The sequence below is a fragment of the Ruditapes philippinarum genome, unplaced genomic scaffold, assembly GCF_026571515.1.
Source record: "Ruditapes philippinarum isolate M1 unplaced genomic scaffold, ASM2657151v2 ctg2009_1_1_1_1, whole genome shotgun sequence".
In the NCBI taxonomy this organism is placed as follows: domain Eukaryota; kingdom Metazoa; phylum Mollusca; class Bivalvia; order Venerida; family Veneridae; genus Ruditapes; species Ruditapes philippinarum.
The window spans coordinates 160,879-177,927 of NW_026855090.1; the positions used below are offsets into that span (position 1 = coordinate 160,879).

General features: G+C 34.5%; 1 protein-coding gene across 1 annotated transcript in view; it reads left to right on the forward strand.

Annotated features, from left to right (window-relative positions):
- The window catches only part of LOC132742062 (fibrillin-2-like), a 77,793-nt gene extending 73,674 nt beyond the window's left edge, over positions 1 to 4,119 (forward strand). Inside the window, exons 74-77 of the mRNA XM_060730347.1 lie at positions 681 to 807; positions 1,359 to 1,519; positions 2,121 to 2,185; positions 2,831 to 4,119. Of these exons, the coding sequence (XP_060586330.1) occupies positions 681 to 807; positions 1,359 to 1,519; positions 2,121 to 2,185; positions 2,831 to 2,887 (410 nt within the window). The 3' untranslated portion in view covers positions 2,888 to 4,119. The remainder of the gene's footprint in view (positions 1 to 680; positions 808 to 1,358; positions 1,520 to 2,120; positions 2,186 to 2,830) is intronic.
- The last annotated feature ends 12,930 nt before the right edge of the window (positions 4,120 to 17,049 follow it).

Here is a 17,049-nt window from a genome sequence, read left to right on the forward strand (position 1 = left end):
ATAGCGAACAGCATGGATCCTGATCAGACTGCGCGGATTCGCAGGCTGGTCTGGATCAATGCTGGTCGCAAACCAATTATTTTGGTTTTGTCATAGCGGCTCAAATTATATGTATCCACTAAAGGAATGCATCGAAAATGTTGAGCATATTGATCCAAGTATTTTTTCTTGTGAAAAGTTGTGTACCATATTCTGACAAATAAATGTATATAGAAATACACCCACCAATTTCTTTTACATCTAAGTTTGACTATTCGAAGAATATGGAGAGCTTTGAATGCTATTGTACTCACCCGGCGTCGGTGGCGACATCGGCGTCGCCGTAACACTTTGATTAAGTTATTTTGTGCAAATTAGTATCTCCATAACCACTAAAGGGAATGGTTTGAAAATGCATATACTTGTTTCCTTTGACAAGCTAACATAATCGACATAGGTCCCATGACTCTAAGTTATATTTGTACAAAGTTATGCCCGCTTTACTTACTGTCAAACGCTTGGATTAATCAAGCACGATGTCTTTCGGACAGTTCTTGTTCAGCCAGTTGTTTGTAAGTATACTTGGCCAGCAAAGAAATTGATATTGTGATAAACATAGTATTAGTTTGTTATATATGTATTGTTGCTGATATTTGTGAAAAGTCTAAATTTTTACAAAATGATTGTTGTTATTGTTGTAGATCATTTACCACTGATCCTAGGTCTAGGTATTGGTATACCAATGTTCTTCATTATTGTGGCGATAATTGTGTTATGTATAGTCTACCTTCATTTACGAAAACAACGACGCTCTTCTGAAGATGACAGGTAATATTGGCACTTTTACCCTAACACCACTTAATGTCTTGAATGGACGTGTCCATTGTTCAATCCAGACAAAACCATTCGTCATTTAAGGGGCATTTTCAAATTTTCAAAGTTCTTAATAGTGCGAACAGTCGTATCATGATCAGACAGCACTGTTGTGCCAAGTGGTCTAGGTCTTCACTTGTCGCATGGATAAAACTAGGTTAAGGGTTAAAGCTTCAACTGCTTCTCTAAATGATTCAAAGAAGCTACCAGTTTGAAGTGGACGCAGGTGTTACTCAAACTGTAATCACACGTAAGTATTTGAGACTTGGCAAATCGAGGTCCCTTCAATTATTCTTTAAACCATGACCAAGTTATTCTATTCTGTTTACATACAATATTCATATTCATAACTAAGACATTTTCAGAATTGACCGTTGTACAAATGTATTATGGAAACAGCACAATTTTACGAAAATATGTTTATAAGATAAAGCATTTTACCCTTTTAACATTTTGTAGGAATGACATTAAAATAAGATACAACATTTTTTTTGTCATTATTACAGAAGCTACGACGAGAAATCCAGTGTATTTGATCAGATACCTGTTCGTATAAACACGGGTGTAAGATCAGGACCGCTAAGTGGTAGCCAGGAACGCCCGGCGTATGTGCAATATGCAGATTATTCTATCGACAACGGGCAACGTTATTACGAATATGACAATGGTAATTTTTGCATCTTGATGTTTTTTCTTCTAGTTTTTTGGTTGTTTGTAAATATTCTGTTGCATCTGCAGTTACTTCTATTGTTGTTTGAGAAGCAATAACACTTGTCTACATTGCAAAGACTTTTAATATAAATTTCCATATGAGAAGCATTGTTAGGGCAATGATTTTTCCCCTTATTTTGAATGGTACAACGTTTACCTGTAACCTATATTCTATCAAACAATTGCAGTCCCTCCTTGTTTGATAAATTATATATCTGTTTAACTACTACATGATAGTATTGTGATGACTGCTGAGAAAAAAACATTTACACATACAGATTCAACATTTATAGTAGTAGTTTTATATAGAAAAATAGTTGTTGGATTTAAACATTACAGGGAACTTTTTCATTGTTGTTTTAAAATTATAAAATAAAACGTGATGGAACGTGATTCTGCCCATGTTATCTATCGTTGGTGCATATTAAATTATGTCAATATCTTGTTGCTTCTTGTCAAGCTGATGTAAAGTACTATCTTAGAAAGTGATGGTATCTTGAAATGTTTTAAAAGTATCTAATATTAATGAAGTAATTTTATGTTTGTCTTTGTTTTAGGTCCGGGTAGAGACACAAACTTTTCATGGGATTATCTTTTCCGTCAACTGAGCCCGGGAGCACCCGTAAGTATTATTATCACAATAAGTATAATGTTACTATCATGCATTTTATCTATTTCAACTCGACAAGATTACCGTTTCAATAGACCCTTTCACAACTGTATCATTTTAAGCCAGCTATTTTCTCGTTAGTGAAACACTTTACCCATATTATGGTAATAAGAATTTCACATTCTTTGTTAAAGATTAAAGCATAAATCTAACAGGGAAAACAGTGTGTGTCATACAATCTCATTAAAACAAGGCTATTTGAACCGCGTCACGACAAAACCAACATTGTGCGTTTGCGACCAGCATGGATCCAGACCAGCCTGCGCATCCGCGCAGTCTGATCAGGATCCATGCTGTTCACTTACAAACCCTATTACAAGTAGAGAAACTAATAGCGAACGGCATGGATCCTAATCAGACTGCGCGGGTGCGCAGGCTGGTCTGGATCCATGCTGGTCGCAAACCCATTATGTTGGTTTTGTCATGACGCGGCTCATTTTATGTTTTATGCATGCACATGTGCAATATTATGTACGATGTTAAAAAAAATCGGTACCTTTGTGTGATTAGAATATTAAACCAATAAAAAAGTGTTTAATGAAGATATATGCACGCCCAAGATTAAAGATATTTAAAGTCGTATTATTCTTATTTCAGTATAAAATAAAGCGGCCAACTTTGGAACCAGGATCACGTCGCTATGAGGAGGATTAAAGATCATTATATAACAATATAAACGTTTCGTGATTTGTGTAGAATTAAGCATCGTGTGTCAGACTTATTTTTCCCGCCAAGACTTGACCAAATTTAACGACGTTGGGCATTTAAAACAAGTTTAATTTTAAAAAATAAATTTGATGATAGATGAACAATCGCGATGACCATGACACCTAAATGATAAAATTAGAACGCAGTTAACTGTTTTATCAACAAATAAACGTTATCAATTAGAGCTAAATATCTCTTTAATCTCCTAATTTCTAATAGGGAAGTAAAATTTTTCCTGGATTTTTTTTAAGAAACCATATCAAATATATATCAATTGCTCAAATTTGTTTTCATTTTTTATAGTTTAGTAACAGTTATTGATAAATTTAAGTACATTTAAGAGTTTTTCTTTTATGAAAAAAAAATTGTTGCAATATAAAAGTGTTCGGTTACCGCCATTTAAACAATATTTTTATATTTAGAGTACTGTACATAGATGTATATATACATATATTGTTATATGTCATAAAAACATTACGCTTAGTTTTAACATTTTGAAACCCAAATTAGATTTAAAAAACATATATCTGTATAGAGTAATTACACTTAATTTTTAGCAGTATTAAATACAACAAATTATTACACTTCGTATTAGCAACTATAATTCAATACAAATACGAGTCACTGCACTTAGTTTTATAGAATTATTACATGTAGTTTTAGCATTAAGAAATTCAGTAAGTGTCCCCGCACTAAAGTTTTATGGAATCATTATATTTAGTTTTGGCAATAGCAAATACGATACATTAATTCTTTTCAGTTTAATAGAATCATAACATTTGCTTTTTAGCATCCAGAAATTCAGTAACGGTCACAGCAGAGTAAAAATATTTAGGTTAATGAATATTAAATACAAAAAAATTATTACACTTCGTATTAGTCGTATGACTAAGTTTTATAGAGCCAACATCGAGAAATTATATGGCAGTCATTACACTAGCGTCACCTTGATGGCCTTAGTTCTCATTTTATTTTAGTTTAATTACACTTAGTAATAGCATCAAGAAATCCATCAAGAGCTACGCATTTAGTTTTAGCATCATAAAGTTCAGTTAGTTTCATATTATTGACAATCATATAATTCCAAATCAGCATCATCTTTTTTTCAAATCTATTTACAAGTTATATTTTATATTGTACTATTATACTATTTTAATAAAGTTTATATATACATTTAATGCTGTTTTAACTTTTGATTTTAAGGGAAATGTTTACATGATATACCGAAAGCAAAGACATTATAATACATTTCATTTATGTAACATTTCTTTCATTAAGTACGAAAAAAAATTCATATAGAACTCATTAAAAACAAATTTGAGTATTATAAGTAAACATAATATAAAAGTGTCGTAACAAAATACACCATTTGCTGTGGGTTTAGCAATGGTTTTTGTGAACAAACCTGCGAATTTTGCTTAATGAGAGCCGGTGCTAGGGGGCGTGGATGGTAGTACAGTCCAAGTACAGGCTCATTAAATCTGAGCCTGTAATATTTCTAATTTTGCCGTTTCGGACGTTTTTTTAGGGATTCCTTTTTTATTTGAGTACATATGATGTTCGCTTGCGAAACATAACAAACATTATTTTGTGTGGTTATCAAAATGAATAATAGAAAAATGGATATATTCTTGAAAATGTGTCAGTGAAATTGATTTAATGGTTAGTTGTAAAGTTATCAAAATGAATAATAGAAAAATGGATATGTTCCTGAAAACGTGTCAGTGAAATTGATTTTATGGTTAGTTGTAAAGTTATCAAAAGGAATAATAGAAAAATGGATATATTCCTGAAAACGTGTCAGTGAAATTGATTTAATGGTTAGTTGTAAAGTTGTTAAAAGTTGAATGGATATACTCAATGAGATTAACCATTGGGTTGTATTGTAAACAGAAAGTGGAATTATAATCATATTCAGTGACATGCACCGTGGTTATCGAACAGTTTATTGTGCTATAGTGGAATATTGGTAATATGTTATAAAATCTGTAATTCAAATCAACAGAATATCGTTTTGGAAAGAAATGTGTAATAAAATGAATAATTATTGATGTAATCGAACATTATAATTGGAATAATTATTGTGTTGTAATGAAAAGGTATTAAGGAATACAAGAATGATAGATATAAATCTATACACTATGAATTGTATCAAAAAAAATGTTTGGTGTATTTTTGTAATCAAAAGTTACGTGAATAATGGAATAAGAGTGATGTATCAAGTGAAATTTCTAAGGATTATCAAATTGTGTGTTTTGTTGCCATTCAAAATATTGACGAATAATGGATATAAACAATGAAGTCGATTGTGCAATTCACTAGTGTATTGTGTTATTTTCTAACGGTGTAATACAATAATGGAATATGTTCAGTTTTATATACGCGCAATAAAACACTAAATCGTGTTGATATCTAACGGTATAATACAATAATGGAATATGTCCAGTTTAATAATCACGCGTTATAACACAGTGAGTTGTGTTATAATCAAAAGGTGTAATACAATAATGGAAAATTGTTTAGTTTGATATATACGCGTAACAAAACAGTGAATCATGTGTTACCTAACAGTGTGATACAATAATGGAATATGTTCAGTTTAGCATGTACGTGTTATAAAACATTGAATCGTGTTATCATCTATCGGTGTAATCCAATAATGGAATGTGTTAAAGTCATCTTGACGTTACGCTTATCAGACGCAAAATTGTAGTAACATCACAGCTTCATGGCAATTCTATCAAAATGTACCTGTACTAAATTGTTCTGTACTAGATTATTTTTTTATGAACTAAGTATAGTCAAAGAACTCGTACATTTTACTCACTGACCAAAAAAACCTAAAAGGTGCTATGGTGGATCATTGTCTCTTCGAGATGTATTGTTAATGATTATGTTATGTGTTATGTGTTGTTGGTATTGTTGTTGCCGTCGTCGACGCCGCCACCGCTGCTGCTGCTGTTGCCCAATACATTGTTTTGTTTATTCCGTGAAACGCCAGAGAACGCCGCGTGTAAACCCCGAATGAATAATATACAAAATCATCAGTCATTTATCTAAGTGAACTACAAGTTATATAAAGTCATGATTGTCTGCTCTAACAAAATGACTGCAGTTAATAAAACTATGTGAATATATCTAGATATCTATGTACATTGCATTTTGTTAATAATAGCGAGCTCGACGAGCTGGTCCGAAGCTTTACGGTAACGCGAGTACCTGCTAAGTGATGGTTTTGAAAACTTTCGTCCGGAGTACCGAATTGGACACATCGCAACTTTTCGAATAACAAGATAACGATAAAAGCCGATGTACTCTGATTGAAAACGGAAGCGTAGACTGGTGTCCTGCGCACTTATGTAGGAACCATAATAGAAGGGGGAACCAGAATAAACGGAAGAAGTGTATAAAATACCGAATGACAATTTTAAAACGGAAAATGTAAAAAAATGAACGATTATTTTAAACTATCTTACGGTAAAAGAAAACCGAGCTTGCTTTGAGGCTTTGCCTTTTTCATATTATGCTTTAATCACATTTATTACTTAAGTAATTCAATAGCAGTACATGTCTTTTGCGCGGATACCCGATAAGAAGTTCAAATTCACACGAGTTATAATATTATTTTACATGTCGTATCTAGTTACCGTATGACACGTTTTATTTATATTAAAAGGCGTGTGATACATCTATTCAAAGTTTACGTTGTTCAGAGTTTAATAACTGAATAGTAATAGAAATATGAGGAAAATTGTTTCATAGAATTTATTTTAACCAATGAGGATGTTAAATTATAAAAACAGAAACATTTTAAGCGAAAACAATATGGAGGTTACCGATCGTGTTCAGTTATCTGTCATTAGTTGCAAAGTCATGACAGATAACTCTAATGAAAGATAACTCTCATGACAGATAACTCTATTGACAGATAAGTCTAATAGCAGATAACTTTAATTGCAGATAACTTCAAGGACAGATAACTCTCATGGAAGATAACTCTAATAGCAGATATCTCTAATTGCAGATAACTCTAAGGACAGATAACTCCTATGGCAGATAACTCTTAACGAGATAGCTGGCCCATACTTAACATGTTTTGCTTAAAATGTATCTTTAACATACTCTATAACTGCCAGCTTTCAATAAATACTATGACATAATTTTCAATCTCCTTTTATATATATATAATATAGCTATGAAAACTGCAGTATACGTCTTGAAGTGACATCTGGAGGTATTTCCCTGATGATATTGAGAAGTTCAAATCGATATGATAAATTAAAAATAATCATAACCTGGTGGAAACTTATTTTTATTCCTTTCTAAATTGTATGATAATAATGTTAAAAGTATAAACAGTTAATAAAACGGGTTGTTTTTGAAAAGTTTAATAACAAAAGAGATAATGATAAATGATAATTTTTTCATGACAGCCTTAATAAATTACTAACTTTTCGGTATGTGAGAAGTTAGCAGTTAACAGTGAGCTAAGCAAAAAGGCATTACGATTTATATAGGGAAATCAATGATCTGCTGTTATGCTCAGCTGGGTAAACAATCTAGCAGAGCATTCCAAAATAAAGTGTAGAAATGCTTTGCTGGTATGCTCAGCTGGGTAAGCAATCTAGCAGGCCATTACTAAATATAGTGTAAAAATGCTCTGCTGGTATGCTCAGCTGGCTAGGCAATCTAGCAGGGCATTCCTAAATATAGTGTAAAAAATACCCTGCTGTTATACTCAGCTGGCTAAGCAATCTAGCGGGGCATTCCAAAATATAGTGTAAAAAGCTCTGCTGTTATGCTCAGCTGGCTAAGCAATCTAGCGGGGCATTCCCAAATATAGTGTAAAAATGCTCTGCTGGTATGCTCTGCTGGTATACTCAGCTGGCTAGGCAATCTAGCAGGGCATTCCTAAATATAGTGTAAAAAATACTCTGCTGTTATACTCAGCTGGCTAAGAAATCTAGCGGGGCATTCCAAAATATAGTGTAAAATGCTCTGCTGTTATGCTCAGCTGGCTAAGCAATCTAGTGGGGCATTCCAAAATATAGTGTAAAAATGCTTTGCTGTTATGCTCAGCTGGCTAAGCAATCTAGCGGGGCATTCCCAAATATAGTGTAAAAATGCTCTGCTGGTATGCTCAGCTGGCTAGGCAATCTAGCAGGGCATTCCTAAATATAGTGTAAAAAAATACTCTGCTGTTATACTCAGCTGGCTAAGCAATCTAGCGGGGCATTCCAAAATAAAGTGTAAAAAGCTCTGCTGTTATGCTCAGCTGGCTAAGCAATCTAGTGGGGCATTCCAAAATATAGTGTAAAAATGCTCTGCTGTTATGCTCAGCTGGCTAAGCAATCTAGCGGGACATTCCAATATTTAGTGTAAAAAATGCTCTGTTGTTATGCTCAGCTTGGTAAGCAATCTAGCGGGGCATTCCAAAATATAGTGTAAACATGATCTGCTGGTATGCACAGCTGGCTAGGCAATCTAGCAGGGCATTCCTAAATATAGTGTAAAAATGCTTAGCTGTTATGCTCAGCTGGCTAAGCAATCTAGCGGGACATTCCAAAATGTAGTGGTAAAATGCTCTGCTGAATTGCTCAGCTGGCTAGGCAATCTAGAAGGGCATTCCTAAATATAGTGTTAGAAATGCTCAGCTGGCTAGGCAATCCAGCAGAGCATTCCTAAATATAGTGTAAAAATGCTCTGCTCGCAAGCTCAGCTGGCTAAGCAATCTAGCAGAGCGTTCCAAAATATAGTGCGAAAAATGCTCTGCTGGTATGCTCAGCTAGCTAAACAATCTAGCAGGGCATTCCTAAATATAGTGTTAAAAATGCTCAGCTGGCTAGGCAATCCAGCAAAGCATTCTGAAAATTAGTGTAAAAATGTTCTGCCGGAATGCTGAGCTGTCTAGGCAATCTAGCAGGGCATTCTTAAATAAAGTATAAATTTCGTTGGTCTGCAACTGATTATTTGGCACTCGTAGACTTTCTAAAATATTTAGTGCCAATGCAGATAATGACATTTTTTACTTCTACGGGACCCTTAAGTGTCTATTTCTTTGGTCTCCGACTGATTCTGGGACGATCGCAGACTTTCAGGAATTTTTGGTGTTAATGCAGATAATGACATTTGTGAATTTTTAGGACCATCCAGAGTCCATTTCGTTGGTCTGCGAATGTTTCTGGAACACTCGCAGACTTTCAGAAATGTTCGGTGCCACTGGAGATAATGACATTTTTACTTCAAAAGGACCCTCCTGAGTCTATTTCGTTGGTCTGCGACTGATTCTGAGTCACTCGCAGACTTTCAGGAATTTTGGTGTCAATGCAGAAAATGATATTTCTGACTTATTGGGACCTTTCTGAATCCATTTTTTGGGTCTGCGACTGATTCTGAGGCACTCACAGACTTTCAGGAATTTTTGATGTCAAGGCAGATAATGACATTTTTTACTTCTAGGGACCATCCAGGGTCCATTTTTTTGGTCTGCGACTTAATCTTTGACAGTCACAGACTTTCAGGAATTGTTGGTGCCAATAGAGATAATTACAATTTATGACATTTTTGACTATCCAGAGTCTATTTCGTTGGTCTGCGACTGATTATTGGGCACTTGCAGACTTTCAGGAATTTTTGGTGCTAATGCAGATAATGACATTTTAGGATAAAAAAGCTCTGCTTATGACTAAGGGGTCCTTAAAAGTAAAAAAGTCATGATCTGCAATGGCACTAAACATCCTGAAAGTGTGCGAGTCGCAAGGAATCAGTCGCAGACCCAAGAAATGTACTCTGGCGGTTCCCTAAAAGTCAAAAATGTCATTATCTCCATTGGCATCAAAATTCCTGAAAGTCTGCAAGTGTCCCAAAATCAGTCGCAGACCAGCGAAATGAACTCTGGTGGGTCGCTAGAAGTCAAAAATGTCATTATCTCCATTGGCACCAGAGATTCCTGAAAGTCTGCGAATGTCCCAGAATCAGTCGCAGACCATAAAAATGGACTCTGGCGGGTCACTAGAAGTAAAAATTGCTATCATCTCTATTGGCACCAAACTTTCCTGAAAGTCTGAGAGTGTCCAACAATACGCTGCAGGCCAATGAAATGGACTCTTAAATGTCCCTAGAAGTCAAAAATATGATTATCTCCATTGGCACCACAGATTCCTGAAAGTCTGTGAGTGTTACAGAATCAGACGCAAACCAGCAAAATGGACTTTGACGGGTCCCTAGAAGAAAAAATATCATTATTTCCATTGGCACCAAACATTCCTGAAAGTCTGCGAGTGTCCTTCAAAAAGTCGCAGGACAATAAAATAGTCTCTTAAAGGTCCTTAGAAGTCAAAAATATCATTATTTCTATTGGCACCGAAAATACCTGAAAGTCTGCGAGTGCCTCAGGATTGCCTAGAAGCCGAAAATGTCAATAAAACTTTGGCAACAATAAATCCTGGAACTCAGAATTAGTCTGCCAACTGAGCATTCCACCAGAGCATTTTTAACTATATTTCGGAATGCCCTGCTAGATTGCCTAGCCAGTTTAGCATTTCAGCAGAGCATTTTTACACTATATTTAGTAATGCCCTGCTGGATTGCCTAGCTAGCTGAGCATTCCACCAGAGCATTTTTTCACTATATTAAGGAATGCTCTGCTATAGTGCCTAGCCAGCTGAGCATTCCTGCAGAGCATTTTAACACTTTATTTAGTAATGCCCTGCTAGATTGCCTAGCCAGCTTAGCATTCCAGCAGAGCATTTTTACACTATATTTCGTAATGCTCTGCTAGATTGCCTAGCAGCTTAGCATTCAAGCAGAGCATTTTTACACTATATTAAGTAATGCCCTGCTAGATTGCCTAGCCAGCTTAGCATTCCAGAAGAGCATTTGTTCACTATATTTAGGAATGCTCTGCTAGATTGCCTAGCCAGCTTAGCATTCCAGCAGAGCATTTTTACACTGTATTAAGTAATGCTCTGCTAGATTGCCTAGCCAGCTGAGCATTCCACCAGAGCATTTTTTCACTATATTAAGGAATGCTCTGCTATAGTGCCTAGCCAGCTGAGCATTCCAGCAGAGCAGAGCATTTTTTCACTATATTAAGGAATGCTCTGCTATAGTGCCTAGCCAGCTGAGCATTCCTGCAGAGCATTTTAACACTTTATTTAGTAATGCCCTGCTAGATTGCCTAGCCAGCTTAGCATTCCAGCAGAGCATTTTTACACTATATTTCGTAATGCCCTGCTAGATTGCCTAGCCAGCTTAGCATTCCAGCAGAGCATTTTTACACTGTATTTAGTAATGTCCTGCTAGATGGCCTAGCCAGCTTAGCATTCCAGCAGAGCATTTTTACACTGTATTAAGTAATGCTCTGCTATAGTGCCTAGCCAGCTGAGCATTCCTGCAGAGCATTTTAACACTTTATTTAGTAATGTCCTGCTAGATTGCCTAGCAGCTTAGCATTCCAGCAGAGCATTTTTACACTATATTTAGCAATGCTCTGCTAGATTGCCTAGCCAGCTTAGCATTACAGAAAAGCATTTTTACACTATATTTAGCAATGCTCTGCTAGATTGCCTAGCCAGCTTAGCATTACAGAAAAGCATTTTTACACTATATTTAGCAATGCTCTGCTAGATTGCCTAGCCAGCTTAGCATTCCAGCAGAGCATTTTTACACTGTATTAAGTAATGCTCTGCTAGATTGCCTAGCCAGCTAAGCATTCCAGCAGAGCATTTTTACACTGTATTTAGTAATGTCCTGCTAGATGGCCTAGCCAGCTTAGCATTCCAGCAGAGCATTTTTACACTGTATTAAGTAATGCTCTGCTAGATTGCCTAGCCAGCTAAGCATTCCAGCAGAGCATTTTTACACTGTATTAAGTAATGCTCTGCTAGATTGCCTAGCCAGCTTAGCATTCCAGCAGAGCATTTTTACACTGTATTTAGTAATGTCCTGCTAGATGGCCTAGCCAGCTTAGCATTCCAGCAGAGCATTTTTACACTGTATTAAGTAATGCTCTGCTAGATTGCCTAGCCAGCTTAGCATTCCAGCAGAGCATTTTTACACTATATTTAGCAATGCCCTGCTAGATTGCCTAGCCAGCTTAGCATTACAGAAAAGCATTTTTACACTGTATTAAGTAATGCTCTGCTAGATTTCCTAGCCAGCTTAGCATTCCAGCAGAGTATTTTTTACACTATATTTAGGAATGCTCTGCTATAGTGCCTAGCCAGCTGAGCATTCCTGCAGAGCATTTTAACACTTTATTTAGTAATGCCCTGCTAGATTGCCTAGCCAGCTTAGCATTCCAGCAGAGCATTTTTACACTATATTTAGTAATGCTCTGCTAGATTGCCTAGCCAGCTTAGCATTCCAGCAGAGCATTTTTTTTTACTATATTTAGGAATGCTCTGCTATAGTGCCTAGCCAGCTGAGCATTCCTGCATAGTATTTTAACACTTTATTTAGTAATGCCCTGCTAGATTGCCTAGCCAGCTTAGCATTCCAGAAAAGCATTTTACACTATATTTAGCAATGCTCTGCTAGATTGCCTAGCCAGCTTAGCATTCAAGAAAAGCATTTTTACACTATATTTAGCAATGCTCTGCTAGATTGCCTAGCCAGCTTAGCATTCCAGCAGAGCATTTTTACACTGTATTTAGTAATGTCCTGCTAGATGGCTTAGCCAGCTTAGCATTCCAGCAGAGCATTTTTACACTGTATTAAGTAATGCTCTGCTAGATTGCCTAGCCAGCTTAGCATTCCAGCAGAGTATTTTTTACACTATATTTAGGAATGCTCTGCTATAGTGCCTAGCCAGCTGAGCATTCCTGCATAGTATTTTAACACTTTATTTAGTAATGCCCTGCTAGATTGCCTAGCCAGCTTAGCATTCCAGCAGGGCATTTTTACACTATATTTCGTAATGCTCTGCTAGATTGCCTAGCAGCTTAGCATTCCACCAGAGCATTTTTACACTATATTTAGGAATGCCCTGCCCTGCTAGATTGCCTAGCTAGCTTAGCATTCCAGCAGAGCATTTTTACACTATATTTAGCAATGCCCTGCTAGATTGCCTAGCCAGCTTAGCATTCAAGCAGAGCATTTTTACACTATATTTAGTAATGCCCTGCTAGATTGCCTAGCCAGCTTAGCATTCCAGAAAAGCATTTGTTCACTATATTTAGTAATGCTCTGCTAGATTGCCTAGCTAGCTTAGCATTCCAGCAGAGCATTTTAACACTATATTTAGTAATGCACTGTTAGATTGCCTAGCCAGCTGAGCGTTCCAGCAGAGCATTTTTTCACTAAAGCTAGGAATGCTCTGCTAGATTTCCAAGACAGCTGAGTATTGCAGCAGAGCATTTTTACACTATATTTAGGAATGCCCTGCTAGATGCCCAATACAGCTGAGCATTACAGCAGATCATTACCTTCCCTATATAAATTGAAATGCCTTTTTGCTTAGCTCACTGTTCACTGCTAACTTCTCACATACAACTTTTCGTCCTTATTTTATCTAATCATGCCGAGCTTGCAACAATATTGGCTGACAATTGTTGTTATTGTTGTTGTTTTAATACTTTTTGATCCCTTGGAATTTAATTTGATACCTTTTAATACAAACTATTGTTTTTCAAACGGACAAATGTTTTCCATTACACAATGGTTTGTACGGTTTTCAACAAGACTAATAATACATGTACAAAAGAAAAAAGAGCCTTAAGATGGTTGATAAAATGACGTTGTCCAGTCTATAAAACAACAACCATGATATGTTTATTTTGACTCTATTTACTTTTAAACACTTATAAAATACTGATATGCAATACATACTTCTATATCTAAGTGACCGTGCAAAACATATTTTATTGCTCTTTTTTTACACATTTATAACATAAAATTATCATAATATAAATACAAAAGTAGCAAAAGGGTTGAACCACGAGTTCTTACAAAATCAGCAAACGGTTCTTCCCTGATATATGGGATTATCTGATAATAATAAGACAGTTACAAACCAAAATGTATGATAGTACAGCAATAAGTGAAAAATGCACAAGTTTTATAACTATACAAATATCTTATATAAATACTTTGACATTCAAATAGTTAGCGGTTAGTTTCTTATTTATTCTTCTTTCATGCATAAACAGACTGTCAACAGATAAATAAAACAATATTTTCTTTACGCTGTTCTGTTTATAAATAGGCACGATCCTAATCTTTCTTTAACACGATTGTATCACCGCATTGACCGTCACGCCCTTAAGGGCTATTTTACAAATAAATGGAGACCTGGGTAGATGATTAACTCTGTGTAATGTGATCCTGGGACAATTAAACTGATAATTAACATTTTTTTCCTCTGTTTTATATAATTACTACATGTTTAAGCTTAATCTAAATTCACGGCAGATATTTTGACGCATCTATGTGCAATTTCAAAATGTATATAAACAGATGTCATAATTCTCATATATTAAGTCTTACTTTCTTGCTTTCTGTCTGTTTTCTTTCTTTCTTTCATTCTGTATATCTTTCTTTCTTTTTTGTTCTTCCTTTCTTTCTTTTCTTTCTTTCTTTCTTTCTTACTTTCTCTCCCATTCTGTGTTTTTTTTCTTTTTTTTGTTCTGTATTTCTTTAATTTTTCTTTCTTTATTCATTTCTTTTGAATATATTACCTTTAAAATCACTTGTTTTTCTTTCTAGTCATTTTTTTTCCTTCAAGCATGTCCTTATTGATTGAAATTGATACTGAGTTACAATTTGTAATTTTACTGCGGCCAGTTTAGGTCAGCTATGAGCCACATCTGTTTATCATTAAACGTTAAATAGAAAATTACCTGTTTCTCCCAAAATTCTAACTTACTGACTGTAAACAGAAAATAATACATGTGAGAAAGTCGTGCATCTGTCACGATCTGCAGAAATCATGCAGTGTTACCAAGTTTTCATCTTTAACAACGCTTTAATTTTAACTGTATTTATATTCTAATTATTCATCTAGTTTAAAAATAGAGCAGATGCAGTGGAATAAATCGTTCTTGTTTAAACTTTAATCTATTGGTAAAATGAATAAATAAGTTTGAATATTGGAAATTCCACCGGTCCAGTTTAAACCGAGAGCGTGTGTTACTATTTATACCTTGCTATATAAGTCCCAAGCCGCTTTCCAAATGGCTTCTTCTTTCATTGACTGTCAACATTGAGAACTGTTTTATTTGCTATAGTTTAAAACACGGTTTAAATCCAATGAATTAACCATTGTATGCAAATACTATTTTATTTACTATAGGGGAAGGTTTTATAACTCCCTTTACCCGATACCGTACAGTTTCGGTCATAACAATTTCGAACTAAATAGGGTACGGTTCTGAAACAATGATAGGGAATTAATGAATTTAATAGCAGAATAAATTGGATACACATTTTCACATTGGTGAGTCTGATTTTTAAACGTTTTGTGTGTATGTTACTTTCACGTGCTAACGATTTTCGTTTGATTTTAATACAATATAGTTTATATAGTTTGAACATGTGTTATTAGTGGACATTATAAGCCCCTTCCCCCAACCCCAGTCTTTTTGTCATTATTTTGACATATAAATGTTGCTTTCTTGTTGCCCTTTTGAATATTAATGACATTACTATTCAAACGTGTACTCATAAATATGCTCTGCATAAATGATAAAAATTCATCTCAAAAGTGTTCATAATTAAGAAGAAATATATCAAAATTATTACAAACAAGAATATTCAGTAATAATTTATTACTAGTTTTTGTTGTTTTTTAGTTGTTTGTTGTTTTTGTTGTTGTTTTTTTTGTGTTTTTCACGTAAAATATTTTAAATCTCGACAGACATGTATTTTGTGATTTGACTCGAATGATCTGCACACAGTTTCTTCTTTTTCGTGAGCTACGAATTTATTATAGTTGTTGAATTTAAAGAAAATTGTGGAAACAAATATCACTGACTGTTTGATAGCCTGTTTAATTACTTATATTATATCTGATTTAATTAAATCACAAATTAATATGCCGTCCAAGGTGATTTATAAATATTTAAAAATAATGATATTTTGTATTTCTAGTTTTTCATCCCAAAACAAGTTTTATTATTTGTCAGAAGACAAAAGCCACCATTTTTACGCACGAAGCAATAGCATAAGTGCATTAAAACATTATTGAAATAAATAACATTTCAATGATCATTTAATTTCCTTATTTTTTGTGTGTGTAGTTTTTTGTGTTGTTTATTATCTTATTGATACAATGAATACTAAAGAGGATTTAAAGTAGCTTAAACCTGTTTTATATATGTAATGTGGATAGCGGCTTAACAGTTGACAAATGCCGGTTCATTCATTGTTACATATTCCTGTTTTCCCCTGCGTCGTCAATGTTTGCCTCCCTATTGTCCGTAAGTCACCCGAGGGGTTTTTATGTCGTTAAATCTGTAAATTCTGTGCGATTTGTTTTATGTCTGTATTCTTCATTTGAAGAAAGTGTATACGCTTCAATTGTGATCTTTAATTTAATGTTTTAAATTAATACTTATAACAGAGATAAAAGTTTCAATGTTATGCACACTTCTACTTTATTTACTTGACTATTATATAAAATCTATTAAATATTTCCACAACACACTAAACACACTATAAAATCAGGCCTTTTAACTGGTTATATAAGATTTTAATATTTTAGAATTTCGAATAGAGCATTAACCAAGAAAATTATATTCGTAAAACCTTTTGCTTGCACTTGTTAGTTTAATTTTTGTTTAAGCGAAAATACCCTTACATGTTGACAGACGCAAGCAATATTTAAACATATTTTATAGATGAAGAAATGTATCAAACCCTATTCTGATAGAATATAGAGTGATTAACCTTTGCAACGAGGAGCATGCACGTTCTAGCCGGTTTGCCGTCCATCTTCAAATAATCATCTTGGTATTCCGAAATTGATAAAAGACATGTTCATTTAAGAAATTGAGCCGATTAAAAGGGTTCATAAATCATAATGTTAGTTCGACTTTTTTATCATAGTTTTTAATCTGACACGAATCTGTTTTAAGGATTTTATCAAACGGTGTTAAATATTTTTTTAC